The sequence below is a fragment of the Lytechinus pictus genome, chromosome 2 (genome assembly GCF_037042905.1).
Source record: "Lytechinus pictus isolate F3 Inbred chromosome 2, Lp3.0, whole genome shotgun sequence".
NCBI classification, from domain to species: domain Eukaryota; kingdom Metazoa; phylum Echinodermata; class Echinoidea; order Temnopleuroida; family Toxopneustidae; genus Lytechinus; species Lytechinus pictus.
Window position 1 is genome coordinate 33,724,269 of NC_087246.1, and position 17,489 is coordinate 33,741,757.

The 17,489-nt window shown below is 35.8% G+C and overlaps 1 protein-coding gene across 2 annotated transcripts in view; it reads left to right on the forward strand.

Annotated features, from left to right (window-relative positions):
- LOC129254367 (palmitoyltransferase ZDHHC5-like) overlaps positions 1 to 17,489 on the forward strand; it is a 56,710-nt gene that overhangs the window by 23,605 nt on the left and 15,616 nt on the right. For both annotated transcript variants that reach the window (XM_054892829.2, XM_064115509.1), the window contains exon 4: positions 6,238 to 6,410. In XM_054892829.2, coding sequence (XP_054748804.2) covers positions 6,238 to 6,410 — 173 coding nt within the window. The remainder of the gene's footprint in view (positions 1 to 6,237; positions 6,411 to 17,489) is intronic.

Genomic DNA, 17,489 nt, shown 5'->3' on the forward strand with positions numbered 1-17,489 from the left:
ATAGCATGTTTTTATTTCTTTGTCAGACTTGGGTATGATAGTTCTGTAATTTGATTTGGAAAACATATAATTTTCCCATTTTCCCAAGGCAATCTTTTACTAGTTTCTTATTATTTTACTTTTTCTACATCTGAATGCAATTTTTTATTCATGATTTCTTTCAGGAAATGGAATTGATCGCTCAGTGGCCGAAATTAGAAAAAAGAGCCAAATTTTTTTTTTAAATAAAGAATATTCTAGCTAAATTATTAACAGTTTGTTGTGTTTTCTTCAACTTGACTACTATTAATGACACCGAAAGCAAAATGAGCTCATATATACATGTACTTCTACTTTCCTTGTGCTAACATTTATTTAACATTTTCTTTTAAATTTATTACCTTAAAATTCTACTCTTTTAAAAAATGACTCACTACAAAAGTGGTCTTTACTCCTAAAATTTACTAATTTTCACCCTTCCAAAATGGGCCCGCTCAAGAGAGGAGAGGGTCTGTGCTGTACAGGTACAGAGTACTATGTGTATTTGTGTGGAAATTTGGTTGGGGGCATGCCCCCAATGACCAGGTATGGAGTTCCAACTAACTTCCAACAAACTTTTGTACAATCCTACAAACTTGCTTCTCATTTTTTCATTTTTTTTAAAGGGATTTTAACACAACTTTTTCTGTATTAACCTCTTCATTATTCCACCTCTTGCTTGTACAGTGGTGCTCAAAATTCAATGAACCCCACCAGAAAAGGAACATATTTAAAGTGTTCAAGTGCTGCCATGTTTTAGATATATTTAATTGTAAAGTCAGGTGATAAAATGTTACATTTCAATAAAGTTTGTTTCTCTGGGCTCTTCAAACATGCAGTGTTGTTTACATTCAACACTCAGCATGAAGGAGTGCATTTTGTGATGGGGTTCACAATGAAACTTTTGAGCACACCTGCATGTACATGTGTGTACATGTATGTTTTATACTTAAAGGTCAAGTCCACCCCAGGAAAATGCTGACTTGAATAAATAGAGAAAAATCAAACTAGCATAGTGCTAAAAATTTCATCAAAATCGGATGTATAATAAGAAAGTTATGACATTTAAAGTTTTGCTTATTTTTCACAAAGCAGTGATATGCACAACTAGGTGAGCCAGTCGATGATGTCCATCACTCACTATTTCTTTTGTTTTTTTATTGTTTGAATTATACAATATTTCTTTTTTTTTTTAGATTTGACAATAAGGACCAACTTGACTGAACTACATGTATATAGATTAAACAATGCTAATTCCACATGTTCAGGGAGGAATTAATCATTGTATCACTGGACAATGAGGAGAAAATGAGAATATTTCATATAATAAAATACAAAAGAAATAGTGAGCGGATGACGTCGTAGTCTCCTCATTTGCATATCAGTCAGGATGTGCTTATAATTGTTTTGTGAAAGTTAGCGAAACTTTAAAATGTCATAACTTTCTTATTTTACATCCGAATTCGATGAAATTTTCAGTGTTATGTTTGTTGGATGTTTCTCTTTTTATTCAAATCAACTTTTTTGGGGGGTGGACTTGTCCTTTAAAAGATACAGTATACAGTGAGAGCACAAGGAGATTAGAAAATGGGGTGGGGTAAATGTCTGTAAATGACGTATCCATGCATCACTCACATTCATGAGCAATACTCTAGTCCTGCCTACAGACATTTATCAAGAGAGATTTTATGTCGGATTTGACGTCACAAATGTTGTTTTGACTCCTTACTGCATTTGTGTCACTTACCGCCACCGGTTGGCAACCTTTTGCTCAAACTTTTAATTCAGATGTTTCTCATGATGGTTTGACTTTTGAATTTTATTTCATCTTGTCTGTTCATGGCATAAGCAACATAACAAATTGCAAACATGAATATGAGGTGAATTTTGTTTGAATATAAGCAGATTATGCACATGTACATGTGTGTAATACTTGTCAATTATTTTGTTTAATGTGTACAACTACATGTATTGAAGAATAAAGAAGATGTACATGTAGTTGGCTTCCATAAACTTTTACTTGCAATGTACATAAAAGGGAATTTTCTATTTAGTTTTCACTGAAAGAAGTTCTTATAAATGATGACATGTGTGCATGCAAAGAAAAGTGGGAAACAATGAAATGAGAAAAATTTATTATGAGACATGATATTTCTCTACCAATTCTTGCATTTATCCCCCCCCCCCCACATTTGCCCTCACTCCCATTATTTCAGACTTTTATATACCGGGTATTTCCCTTTTTCAGTCAAAATCAATGGTGGGTGGGGGGCAGATCACCATGATATCCCTTGTATTCCTTTGCTTGTTCCCATTAAAAATGTAAAAGACAAGTTTTATTTTGAAAAGCAATGTAATTTGCATTATTTCATATTGACCAATTTCTTTATTTTTTTTTTTTAGGGGGGGGGGGATTCAAGTTTTCTGCAGAACTTGACAATTTGACTACACTGTACATGCATATATCCACTATTTTTTCCTTAATTGCCCAATAAAACAATTATTTGTGTAAATCAATCTGTTTTTCTCAAATTTTAGCTTTGCTCTCAGGCAAATTGCTCAGGAAATTGGATTTTATTGTATACCATTACCAGACATTCTGAACACCCTTCAGGAGAATTTTAATGGTTATGGAATGTGTAAATTTGAAGAGAAAGAAGAAGTGGTTTCAATTGTTATTATGAGTCATTTTGGTATTCATGGAAAGCATTGATGTGGAAACGTGCATTGTAATATCCTTTATTTGATACACATTGCTCAGTATTTGTTTTGATAGGTCATTACAGCAAGTACAATATCATGATTTTGATATTAAAGAATTATATGTTGTGTACAATATTTATGATGCAATGCTTTTATTTTTAAAAATATTTTAAAAATGATCTTAAATGAATGTGAAATAATTATTAACATGGCACATGTTTTGCATTGTCATATTCTCAAACCATCTCAATACTCAAAGCCAATATTTGTATTCTAGATAAATTTATTCAAAATTTAGGGGGTAGTTTTAAGCTTCTGAAAGGGCTTTAATAGCCTACATACAGCATGTACATGTACACAATCTTTTTTAGTATCATACATGTATCACAAGTTCAGTATCCAAAGAATAGAGTTTCTCTTTCATATTGGTCCTTTTTGCTTGGAATATGTGAAAAAGAATTGCTGTCAGGAAACAGCAGCTTTTCTCATGGGACAGTTTTCTCACTGCAATGTCTCCTTTCTGAATCATGGATCACATTATTTCTCAATAAAAATTCTTTCTGAATAAAAATTCTTTCTGAAACCTGAGCTACAATTTTGGAGCCTCCTTGAACCCGCTCAGGTGTTCTGGTAGTATGAATTACTCTCTTCTTCCTATACCGTCTTCACACTGGTTTTCAAATTCATCCTGGTGCTGTTGCGGGAAAGCGACACCTGCTATAAATGCATTCGCAGAAGAAAAGTTATCCGGGCACAGTCCCGGGATAAATTTCATGTATACATTCACTCTGCAGCAGGTGGTTTTTATGACCTCCGTAACAAAACGTGTGGGCTTGTGACCCCACGAGTGACGCGACTCTGATACACCAGAAATACTTGAGGGTGGGGAAACGAACCCACGTCCTTCAGATTGAAAGACGAGAGTCATAACCACTAGACCACGAAACTCCTACATTATAGTAAACATAACACAGGTGGTTTATCTCGGTGTTGTAGCGATGTGCCTTCACACTGAAGGAACACCGCAACAGTCACTGGGGCTTTCCCGCTGCTATTACTATGGCTTGCCTAGCGATAGTTTTTTGCGGAGTTATAGCGAGGCGAGGTTATCCTGGGGTAGTTTATTGCGGGTCCGAGAATTCACACTGGAGGCAACACCGCTACAGTCCCGGTACTGTAGCTGTGCTTGTGGCCAGTGTGAAGACGGTACTACTGCCCATTCAGACTAGTCTCTGAAGAGAAATCCACTACAAATGTTTTAATCTGAATGGTTGCCAAGCACTCTCTCTCCTCTTATCTCACCTTCTGTCAAGAAGTTTGGAGAAGGGAGTGACCCTAACTGCATATTGGATGGGCACACTCGTTTTTTTTATTTTATCAAATGTGCTCATGCATGAAATATGGTGCATGGATGAAGCGCATACATGTGTATTAATTCACCTTTACGTAATACATGTAGCATTGTGCGAATCTCAAAGGTAACATTTATGCCCTTTGTGTAATACACGTTTGTCCGAGCGTGTAAATGGGCTATCACAAAAGAGATTGGCCTATTAAAGATCCGAAGAGATCATTCCCTCCCCTGGGACAACAGCCTGTATCTTGGAAGAGTGTCATGTAAACCAAGCTAATGATATTGTATGCCTGGTTCAGGTATGCTGCCAGCTTTGCCCTAGAATTTGATCTTTTACCATCATCAAATACAGTTTTATACCGCTTTGATGGTTTGTATGGACTGGTAGCAGCAGCAAACAAACAGTTGGCATGAATCATAACATAAGTCTAGACATGTGCAACCAACATTCCAACATTTTTTTTTGCAAGCCTTCCCCACCCCCCCCCCACCCCCATGGAAAAAATACAGTATGGCTATATTGTGCTATAAAGCCCAGAAAAAAAATCAGAAATAAAACTATTTGGGTCAATAATTTTGAATGAACAGGAGCAGAAAAAAAAACAGAAATGCCGATTCTCTCTTACCCCTTCCCCCCTCCCCCATGAGTAAGTGCAAAGTCAAATTTTATTCCACATGGATACATGTATGGATATGAGACCATTACCTTCAAAGTGAAAACAAGGAATTGAAAATGAATATACTTGTACATGTATGGTATTAAAAGAATATAGATTGTCGGAGGTCGGGAGTTCAAACCCCGGCCGTGTCAGACCAAAAGACGTTAAAAGATTGGAGTTGCTGCTACCCTGTTTGGCGTTCAACGATTAAAGGGACAGAGCCTTGTCGATCTTGCGCTGCACAGCAGCAGCTGCCGGGCCCACGATCAATTGGGCAAAGCAAATTTTTTGAGTATTTCGTTTCATGTCTATTTCGAACAATGAAATAAAAAAATAATATGGAGCATATAAAGATTGTGAGGATGTACAGTACAGCATTGTTAAAATAAAAAAAAATATATATACATATTGCTTGTTAGAAATCATCCAGAGCAACTGATCAACTTTCCAATAAAGCCTCGATCACCATCCTTTCTGGCTATTATTTGTTTGAACCAGACAAATGTCAGCTTCTGTTTTCATCACTGTGTGCATTGAAATAAGAAAATCATTTTACATTTGGGTTTTTCAATTGAAAACCTTTTGATATTTCAATGTGCACTGTACATATACTCAGTGATTATGTAAACATATACATGTATGTAGTTCATATTAAAGTGTTTCATATGGATACAGTATTTTAACATTTTTTTACACTATTCCTTTTTTTAAATAACACCATATTCTTAAATTCCTTTATCTTTTTAAAGTCAGTCTGAAATTTTGAATATGGTTCAACATGACTATCATTCTGTCATTACAATGTTACAGAAGTGTTGTTACTGTTCATTTGTTGATTCTTTATGATATGAATTGTCAAAGCCATTAATCATGTATTTCATAAACTTGAAGGTGCCTTGAAAATATAGATTTTATCATAATTTCAGAAATGTATTTGTAAAGATAGTATGCTGCAATTCACCCCTTTAATGTCTGAGAAGTCTTTTTCTCCCCCCCCCCCCCCCAAAAAAAAAAATGTGCCAATTATTATTACTTTTTTTTTTTAATTTGGACATGTCAATTTTAAGTTGTAGCCTTGAATATCAGATTTCAGATCACATGTTTTGATAAATCTGACTTATTTATGATGTACATGTACTGTCTCATTTTATGTGACAGTGAATTTATACCGGTAGATGAATAATCTGTAGATTTTCCAACATTTGCCTGTAAAGGATTTTGTTTTTCTTAAAAATGATGCTTGATATTGATATTTTGTGATTTCAAGTCCGGTATTAGCGTTGGTGTTGGAATTTGGATTGCTTCCCCTAGCTCCAAAACCTATTCTAAGTTTGTAAAAATGAGCCAGATCATTGACATCTCAACAACTAATGAGTGACTTTTCAGACCATCTTTATTTTATGTTTGGTGTAATACTCGTGTTAAAATTGACCTAACACCAAAAGGTCAACACCAGACTTGAAATCACCCATTGTATATTTTCTTTTCTCTCTTGTTTTACAGAGGTTTGATCATCACTGTCCATGGGTGAATAATTGTGTCGGGAGGAGAAACTACCGCTACTTCTTTCTTTTTCTTCTCTCATTAACGATGCACATGGTGTCCGTCTTCGTCCTCAGTCTAATCTACGTGCTGGAGACCAAATCCCCCATCTCAGACTACCAAACAATTATTTCGTATCCTTTTCAACAAATATATTTGATAATAATAAAGATAGTAATTTATATGATTTAATGTATGATATGCCAAATCCACTATAGAGTGGGTTAAATGCTTAAAGGAGAATGAAACCCTTGAAACCAGCTGAATCCATATCAAAGAGAAAAATCAAAGAAACATATTGTTGAAAGTTTGAGGAAGATTGAATGAATAATAAGAAAGTTATGAGCATTTGAATATTGAGATCACGAATGCCATGTAGATCCTCCTATTGGCAATGCGACCAAGATCTATGATGTCACACACGTACAACTCTCTCATTACTTTAGTACTTATTTCACTTATATTCTCACTTTTATAGAGTCTATCACAAGGTGAGGTGTGCTCTTTATGAGAGGACAAGTACAGAGGTTTCACAACATTATATCATTGATGAATCGTTTGTCATATGATTAGAATGAGCAAAAAGAGATGTTTTGGGGTATATTTTCAGTGTCCAAAAGGGGAGAGTTGTTCATCTGTGACATCATAGATCTTGGTCGCATTGCCAATGGGAGGATCTCCATAGCATTAGTGATCTCGACATTCAAATGTTCATAACTCTTCTATTGCTAGTCCTATTTTACTCAAACTTTTGTTGATCTTATTCTTTGATTTTTCTGCTTTCACAAAAGCGAACTTGCTCCAAGAGTTTCATTCTCCTTTAAGAGATGAATAGAAACAACCCACTGGGTATTTCAAGTTTGGTGTTGGGAGCTACTGTTGGTGTTGGACTGGTGTTTACACCAGCCACAGCACCAAACTTGAAGTGAGGCTGGTGCTAAGACCATTGTCAGAGGTGTCGATATACATGTAGGATTGGTATCATTTTTGTAAACCCACATTCAGTGTACATGTCGAGGGTGAACCAAAATCTCACCAATACCAATGCTGAGCTTGAAATCACCCCGGACCAGTGCTGTCAGTACTGCAACTCACATTCTTAATTCATATTTCCCCATTTTACATAGAATATGTAGATCGAGTTGTTGTGGTCTAGTAGATGTTTCTCTGTACTACAGTTCACAAGGTTCAGGGTTCAATTCCAGCCTCGACACTAACGTCCTTTAGTATGCGTTGATCAACATTTGCCACACTTGACCCGGGTGAGGTAAATGGCTACCCAATAGGAATTGATATGCAGTGCTATATCTCTTCGTTATCCTGTAAATAAGCATGTTTTCCCCACACATTGCCATTATGTATAAATTACCAGGTGACTATCCAAGCGGACTAGAGACCTGCGCGATAAATATTGGTGATTTATCTTGCTGTAAGACACCAATTTGAGATTTAATTTCAGATGAAGAGAATTAATAGTCAGCATGAGTTTGTTGTGGGTGCACAATGTTACTAATAAAGATATTTTCAAGGGAATATATTATTTTTAGTATTTTTTTTGGGGGGGGGGTTCTATTTGAAGTTTGGATTAAAAAAAAATTAAATTTGAAATAGTTTTCATGTTTCACAAATGATAAAATACTTGTTTTGGGAATGACCTTTCCTGTTCAGTCTATCTATATGTATTCAAATCAGTCATTTTTTTCTTTTGTCATATAATTGTTATGTAGCATACTATTATTTTTTTTCCTTTTATAATCATTTCAAGAATGTTAATGGCATCCTGTCAATTTGTTTTCAGAGGTTCGGTGGCAACAAATTAATTAACATTATCTACTGACCTTGTACCCTATATGGACTGTTAGATTCGTTGCATGCATTACAAATAATTGATGAGATTGTTTATGCCATTTTGGCCATTTGGGTTTTTTACTATTTACCCTTTTCCCAATAATTTGTCCATCACTATTGGCCAACAAGTTTCATTTAAAGAATATCTGGTGATTCCTGATTTCTATGTCCCTTAACATACATGTAGCTGATGTAAGAAGATTTAAAGTAATTTCTAAAAAAAAAATGATTGAAACAACACCACATCCTGTGAAATTGTTTAACCTATGGTTCCTATTTTTGTTTTCATTTGTATTTCTATCTTCTTTTTTTTTTTTTAAGTGAACAGATTTTTGTATTTTATGGTTCATCAACATGTACAGTGTTATATCTTATTATTGTATAGAGAGATAGACTATAAAAACACATGGATTTTACTGATTTTTTTTCATCTGCCAAAACTGATAATCCCATTAATAATTAATCTCAAAATTATTCCTCTCACTTTATATTCCTTCATACATATACTTATTTCTCTGATCTTCCATGCATTGAGAGTTGGAGTTAACTCTCTATTGATACTACAATAAGAGCAAGGCTGATTTTTTACATATCAATCCTAAAATTGAACGTAAATGAAAATGTGACTGCAAATCAGCTACCCATCTCTGAATCCAGAAATTTAGTGATTTCAAATGCCTTTTCTTAATCCTACTTATTCAATATAATGCTTGTTTCTTCATATTTCTCCTGGCTTCTTATGGTTGATATGATGCAAAATGGGAAAAAGAGCAATTTGGTATATTTCCCCATACATGGAATTAGGACTGCCTCTTGATATGAAGATCTTCTCCCTGGAAAATGAAATGTCTCTTGATTACCATTTGTGGTTTGTTGAAATATCAAGTGTTCTGTTTTGTATTGTTGTTTTTATCAGGTATTAAAAGTGATTTGAATTAATTGGACCCCATTCACATTCACTTTCTAGTAAAAGCTACTGCTATTGCATTAAGAATCGGTGTAGCATGATTGTGAAAATGTATCCAAATCCACCTTGCGATTAAGCTTTTTGAGATCGTTTTGCCTCCTGAACTGATTCACAAGTGACTGAAAGGTACTGTTCACCTGGAAGTCATCTTCACCCGGAAGTACTGCGATATGTTGTGCAGAATATTTAAAGGTATAAGGCTGCGGTGATGAAATAGTACAGAAATATTGAGAAAACTTTGACCCATTGCACAATGATGAGAATGTTACCATAGCAACAAGATTGATTTATCCTGCTGACAGAGTGTACGTGAGCACCAACAGAATCTTCTGACTGGGTCCTGTGGGAACCAGTCCAGGAAAGCGACTGAGGATGGTGTTGTTAAAGTATGATTGCGTCGCATCGGGTTTGTCAAGTACATCTCCATTTTCATGATTTTTTTTTTAAAGGTTTTTCCTTCTCTGCCCCTATAGTCCACTCCACAAAAAAATCCCCTCTCTATTTGTCTCTCTCATTTTCCTCTCTTCTCCAGTCACCCCCTTTTTGTTTCTGTACTCTCTCTGTATCCACCTTTCTCTTCCTCAATTCTTTTTCTCTGTATTTTTATGCAAAATCAATTTCTTTCAAATAGTAAATCATTGATGTTTATTCTTTAAAAAATAAAAAAACAATCATTTTCATTAGCCCTCAATCTCTTTCTCATAATTATCCCATCACATCTTCCCATACTTCCGTTTCATCTTCTCCCGTGTGGCAACACTCTTTTTCTCGTCATCCATCTTTTCATTGAAATATCGGTAGTTTGTGGGGCTCCGGCGAGGTATCGGAAGCTGTGTTAAGATAGATGGCTGGCTCGCAGACACTCGCATCAATGTTATGATTTCGATTGATGCATCATGAATATGTTCTGGGTGGAACAACTTGGCTTTGTGGCCAGGGAGAAATGTTGTCGCTGGATAACATCCCAAACAGTTTAATGTATCCAGAATCATTTGAAAGGTCACAGTGGGGCTCCTTTATTGGGTATACTGTGTATAATTCTGTGCCCCCCCCCCCCTCTCTCTCTCTATCTCTCTCTCCCCCCTTCTCTAGATCTCGGTATCCTTCTCTCTTTGATTTAATTTAACTTCCAATGTTATTAATAAAGATAAAAAGGTACATAGCAGAATCACTACTAAAAGGTCCATTTAAACATGGCTCATATTTATTATACCTAGGCTAATGCTTATAACATTCGACATGCTCTACATACATGTACATTACTAAAACATAAAAGACAGTAAATATGTAATTGCTAATCATAATTTCACTTCAATTTTCATAGTGAAAGATCTTCATGCACCACAAGTCTGATGTATTTCATAATGATTATTAAAGAGTGGTTGCGGATCGATGCTTCCACCAAAGGAGCATGCAACAAGTGTCTCTTGCTGATGGATAATGCTCATCATAGCTGCATTTATTAGCGAGGGTGTCGTTTTATACATTTTGGGAGCATTCAATGATGAGCATACACTGTATTATGTACATTATATATCGTCTACAATATTGTACATGAATTCTATGTCATTACATGCTTGTTTTTAGTATAAAACCTCTTAACAGTTCATGTGCATATATTTACCCTTATAAATAGATGACAACTATGGTTTATCTTCATTTCTTATAGTTGTAGTGGGGTTGTTTTTTCTCAACAAAAACAGCCTTAGACCCTTCAAAAGGCTGTTCTCTACAAGAGAGAAACACTTCTTTCATATATTTTATAATTATTGTACCAATGCATATTACAGCAATAGAACTTAACTGCATGTAAGCCATTCAAGATTTTGACTACTTAGCCCCCCCCCCCCCCACACAAAAACAATAAGTAAGTAAACGAATAAATGAGTAAATAATTAATTGAAATAAATTTACACAATTTGGAAATACATCATGAACAGTATTTGTTACAACACATGGCTACGTAATTCTGTTGACTTTTTTTCAATTTTTACCTACGAGTTTGATAATTTCTTTTCTGTAATCTTAAGGGGCTTTTCTGCAGTAGGGATACTGTCACATGATTGGGAAAAGAAAATATCTGTAACTTTAAAACAAGAACTTCTTCAGACCTCAGTTCCCATATCACAGTTTCAAAAAAAAAAAAAAAAAAAAAAAAAAAATCACAAATGAATTATTTCGTACCAGAAAAAAATTTGACAAGCAAAAAAAAAAAAAAAAAGTCTTCAATCACAAATGAAGGATTTCGTACCAGTAAAAAATTTGACAAGTAAAAAGAAAAAAAAAAAAGGTCTTCAAGCTCGTCAGGGGGGGGCAGGGAGACTGCCCCCCCCCCCACCGTAGGTACGCTAGTGTTTGTAAGTAAGAAGAAGGACACTAAATTTTCAAGAAAACTATGAATGTATGAATATGCATTATATCTAGAAAATATTTTGAACTAATATGCATTTTAGATTGTTGACGTTGCTGGCATTTCATATTGTGGTTGATCGGATCAATCGCAACTCTTCGTAAGTCGGGACCCAGGTATACATGTATTTCGTGATAAGGCAGGTGTGAAAGCTCTTGGTAGGTAGGGCTCAGGATATGGGGAGAATTAGGGGAGCTTGGATTTCACCTTTCCTATCATCTTGCAGGAATTTGAGTCACTGTATGCCTCATGGTGTCTCGGCTCCCATCACCAATGTCTGACGAGGGAGACAATTCCTTCCCAAGGAAGTAAGGATGATCCAGGAGATGGGTGAATAGGAGGAAGAAGATGAGAGAAGATTGGTAGGAGAGATGCAAGGTGGAGGTGTTGTGTAGTGGTCCTGACTCTTTAGTGGTAGAGTCACGTGTTCAAATCCCACCACCGACAAGGACATCTTTTGGCAAGATATTCATCTACATGTGCAGTGTACACTTTGCCGGGTGTTAAACGAGTATGGTATCCCGTACGATGCAAAATCAAATGTAGTATACTTATAAAGAATTTGAACTTGGGAGCTCTTGCTTGAATGCTCCCCAGGGAGTGGAGAATATGCACATGATGTACATGTACTCGGGCAAGCCAGGATCTGATGACCATGATAATGATGTATCATCATAGTAACATGCCAGAGGCATTCCACACTGACAAATTCAATCTTGGCCAAAGAAATGGAAGGATCATTTTCAGGAGCCTTTGACAGTTGGCACTTGTCAATGACAATCAGTGACATCCGACAAGCTTCATGAAACAACGGCCTGGCTGTATATAGCCTATTGCCTGTTGATTAATCGTATAATTTATTTTACGATCAGTGGTATGATTGATTTTATGATTGATGGTATGAATGACTTTATGATTGATTTTATTGAGCTTCATCTGATTCTAAATCAATCATACAAATCAACTATATCATACAGGATCAGTCGCTGTGCTTTATGTCAGGGGAAAAATGAATACACCGGTAAATTTTTTTCTTCCGAGGCTATTTTTTTTTAGCTCACCAGCCCTTTTTTTTTAGCTCATTTGCCCAACTTTGCTACATTGTATTACAGTTTATATTATTAGAACCTTAGGGAATGGCAGGGGCTTTTTATTACTTTTCCAGGGCTCTTTAGGTCATTTCGGGGGCTGATTTTGCCCCGAGTCCCCGTGTAAGTTTTTCCCTGCTTTTTTTTTTGTTACCCCGCCCAGATCTCCCAGAGAGGATAGCATGCACCTGGGACAATGGAGGCAAATGTGACCTTTCCGCTGTGCATTTTCCCCCTCAAGGCTAGCTGCCATGGATAGGGACCCTGGTAATCTCCCTACAGAATGATACATTCAATCAATTTCTACTCATTCCTATTCAAGAATAACCATAGATTGTATCAGAACATTGACTTTAATGCAGAGAGGCCAAGTTCAAAGACCAGCTAGGCATGAGGAGGAGATTGGGGGGGGGGTAAGCAAGAGTCCCAAAGGCAGGAGTCTCGCACCTAAAGCATGAGACTTGGTATGTCTCGTGATACCATGGAAATAAGATTAATCCTTGTTGAACTATTGACTGATTTTTTTTTAAACTGATTGACATGCAGTTCAAGTCAGGGTGTGGTATAATCAATTTTTTTTGTCTGTCATAAAATAAACATCTCTCTTGAAACACACATATAAAGTGTAGAAAAAGATGCTGTTTGAAAAGATAATTTAGCAGAGCCTCAGGTGCAAAAGTTTGATGAAATGCAATAAAGTTCTTAATAGTGATTCTACAAAGGGCCTTGTTTCAATTCTGACATGTATTACGTGTAAATGAATGGTGACATTTACTTCTGATGTCAAACTTAATTGGTGGGTTGTAAAGAGATTATTAAAAACAATGCGATTTATATTCTCCCTCTCCATAAACTGTGTTTTGTGTTTATGCTCTGATTATACTTCTTGTTTATAATTCTAGCTACATGTAGCTCTAAGAAATTATAGATACACTATTACTTTTGCATGGTTTGACAAACTGCTCAGGGATTATACCCACAATGCAAGCTACAAACCTGTGATGTAAATGTTATGTGTGTATTGGTGATGGAGACTAGAGGTTGTTTGGAGAAGAGGTAGTCATTATGACATCATAGAGTGGAGAGGTCTCTATGCAAATAAGATGAGGGTATTCCCCTGACTCTCTGCCTCATTGCGACCGAGCCATGCATGAAATGTGAGGGTATTCAGAATAAAGAATCTGCCTCTCACGATACTACTCATGCAGTGTTTATTTAACCTTTACAACCTCAACGTTTGACAAGTTTAATTCATTCAAACTGTTTCTCATGTGATTTTAATTCAAAGTGAATCTTTGAACTATCAATACTTATGTTTAGGAGTCACTGGCGGATCCAGGATTGGGCACAGCTGGCCCGTGCCCCCCCCCCCCTTTGAGAAGCAAAATTAAAATTTGTAATGTAAAAATGCCATTAAAACAGAGGTGTGCCCCCTCTTTTGAAAGTGGACACCCTTTTGTTTTTTTTTGCTTGTCAAATTTCAAAATGGATCCGCCCCTGTTAGGAGTTGTATCATATGGTGGGAGCATGCAGGGTTGATGAATGAAATGAATTTAAGAAGAAAAAGAGTAGAAAATAAAAGAAGGGGAAAATTATGGCATGTAGTGAAAAGAGATGTAGGTCATCTTTATTATTACCACTACATCACCTTACGATGCCCCCCCCCCCCCCCCGTAAAATACCCTTGTCCATCCGTTGATGTCTGATACTTTGGTGCCTGAATTAGTTTCTGAACTCTCTGTTAAAAAGCTCCTATCTCAACACATTTAATAAAAAACTTAAGAGTTTAGATGAAATGGTTGTATTTGAAGAAGGCATTATTGGCATGCTTTTTATTCTCCTTAGTATTCAGATTACATGGAAGTTACGTAAAAGATATATTGTCCCATAAGAAATCTTTTTAAAGTACATTAAAATCAATGTTGCACTAGCTATGCTATTACAGTTTTATTCTCACGTGAGTCCCCCCCCCCCCCCCCCTAGAAATAAATCGGCCATGCTGTGTTTACATGTCAAACTGTCATACCGTGGCTTATTAGCAGATTTAGGGATGATCATATTTGATGTTAAGGGGATTTGTTTGGAAGTCCACCATAAATCCCCCTAAGGAAACAATGGACTATTGTATTAACCCTGCCACTCCCAAAGGCGGAGGTAGATGAGCGAAGTCAGTGACTGGAATGGACTTGCCGATTGAATAGGGTTAATGCGTGTAATTTTATCTCCGAAAAGGAAAGTGAATAATGTCAGATTGGGTGCCAAAATACAGGGATCGTTTCCATTGCCCTCTTGTGTCTACATGCTCATGTCTATGTGAGCGTTTTGCAGTTATCATTCATGTAGCCTACATGTGCATGTCCAATAGAGAATGTACAGGAAGAAATGAATCTATTCATTGGAAATTAGAAAGTCTCACTTTTAAGGTTGAGTTCATTTTTGTCATGGGATTTTTCATTTAGAAAAAAAAAATATTTCAAACAATTAAGAATGAACAAGTGTGCAAGTTTAGGAATTAAATTATGCTTTTACTCACTCTATCCTTTGTTAAAATGCCTGATATAGAAACATGTCTATGGACCACCATATCATGCATGGATGGAAATCCATGCTTGTATCCATATATGTCTGTGTGTATGTTACGTGTGTATGAATTCCTTGTTGTAAATATTTTAGTGATATAGACCCTATTAGCATTAAAAGAGGAAACCTTTGCGGTGTATATTTTCATTTTATTTTGATTCTTCCTGCAAAATGACGTGGAAAGCTGTGAAACTCACAAATTATTATTCACCTTCCCAAGTGGGGCCTTCTGATTTCTACGTGTACATGTAGTGATGTCCCAATTTAACCCTGAGTGCGGGGTCTTTTCTCTAACCTGTATGTTGAATGTGCATTTGAAATTGCACATAGTCATTCTGAAACATGATGAGTGCCAACCATAGAGATGTATACTAGTAACGCTAGAGGGCGTACTTCGTCAAATCGCTGTGATTACGTGGAGACCGTCCGCCATTGCTCGATAGGTATTCGCAGCCTGCCATTCAGCGTACAGTACCTATGGGGCATGTACACGGATGAGCACAGAACATGACAAATTGATGACATATGAGCACGAAAGCATATGGAAAAGCAAAATTGTAAATATTGCACTGGATTAAAGTTCAAATACAACAAAAATCTAGCAAAACTGAGGTCAAAAGGCCTATATAGGCCTATCTATAGCGCATAATATATAGGCCGATACAGCTATAATACAGGCAAACGATTTAAAGTCCCAATTGTTTTTGCTTAGGTAAAATTTCGATACATTAATATGACTTCTATTTTCTAATGATTTGGAAGAGATGAATATCAAAAATAACATTTAGGCCTAGGTCCTGATAAATAAATTTAATGTGTTTTAATATGATTTGATGTACATTAACCTAAGAAAATTCATAGGCCATATCACAGTGTCTGATGCATCTGAGACGCTGTATCGAAAAAAAAACCACGATTGTATTTTTATAGTTCATAGTTTCCTAATTACTATTATGCTGATTGCTGATAATTTATTTCTTCACTTTAGATAATTGTTATAATTCATTTTCCATATATATCTACACAATAGGGCCTATAATAACTCGATCCCTTTTCCCCATGTCTTACACGCTGATGTAAACCAACATCACAAAAACTCGCGAATCATAAAATGACTTTTTATTGATATTTGGAAATGATTTACGCATTGATTCAGTTAAAAATTGATGATTTAGATTTCCTTTGCTGGCAACCATCCAATCATATTTATAAATATGTATATAAAAGTATACTTTCTTACTTTCGATCAATGTATAGAAAAGTTTGTTGACAGCAAAATTTGCATATCAAATGCGCGCATGCAGTCGTACAATTTTGCAATGTACAGGAGGCCTAATGGGGGGTTGGATGTTTATGTACAGTGTTATTGCCTTGCAAACATTTTAAAATTTCGGAGAGTAAACAAATCACAATGCGCAAAACAATTTTACTTTGATTTTCTGGAAAGTATAGACTTGATTCTCCCCGGCTGAAAATATGCTGATCGGCAAACTGGCTGAAATATTTTGTTTATCGCCGTTGTTTCTGATCCTATAATGATTGGACCAATATCATGTGAACAAATCAAGGATAGAATAATAAGGAGAGGAAGAAGGGGGAGAAGGAGAGGAGAAAAGGGGCGGGATTATGATAATTTGTATTATACTATAAAGAATATTATTACTACTGCAAGAGTGTATAAAACTAATATCATGAAAGACATCAATGCAAACTTATCATAATTATGAAAACGGTTGCAAAATTGTGAGTACTAAAACCAAACATAATTATGAAACAATAATATTGCAAAAGTGACAATACTTGGAATAAGATATTAAAAATCCTAATTTAATCTCAAATTTGATACCTGCCTTGAAACTGTGTTAATTAACTGTGTCTGTGTCGCTTGAATAAATGAACTTTATGGCAAATATTTGTAAGCACTGGCACCGGCCTAACATATAAACAGATAAACACGCGTTTTGAATATCCAGTTTTGTTTTTCATTTTAAAAGTATAACTGAATTTGATTTTCTAGTTTTCTTCCTTTAATGTCATTTGCTGGCCTATGGACCTGAGTTTGGTTATTCGATCAGTTTTTTTTAAATAAGATTTCCATGGATGAACAAAATTATTATATTATGTTAATTACGGCGTCGCGGAATAATTTTGAAAGTGATGGGGTGCATAAAATCACAATCATTTATTATGTGTAATGTTCATTTTCATTTCAGGGAGGGGTCCGGTCGCGCCCCCTGTATTTTATTTTGATCAGTATGTTAAAGCGAATTTGCTTAGGTGTGTTTGTTATTTTAATTGCACACACGGCCCCTAAAAAGCG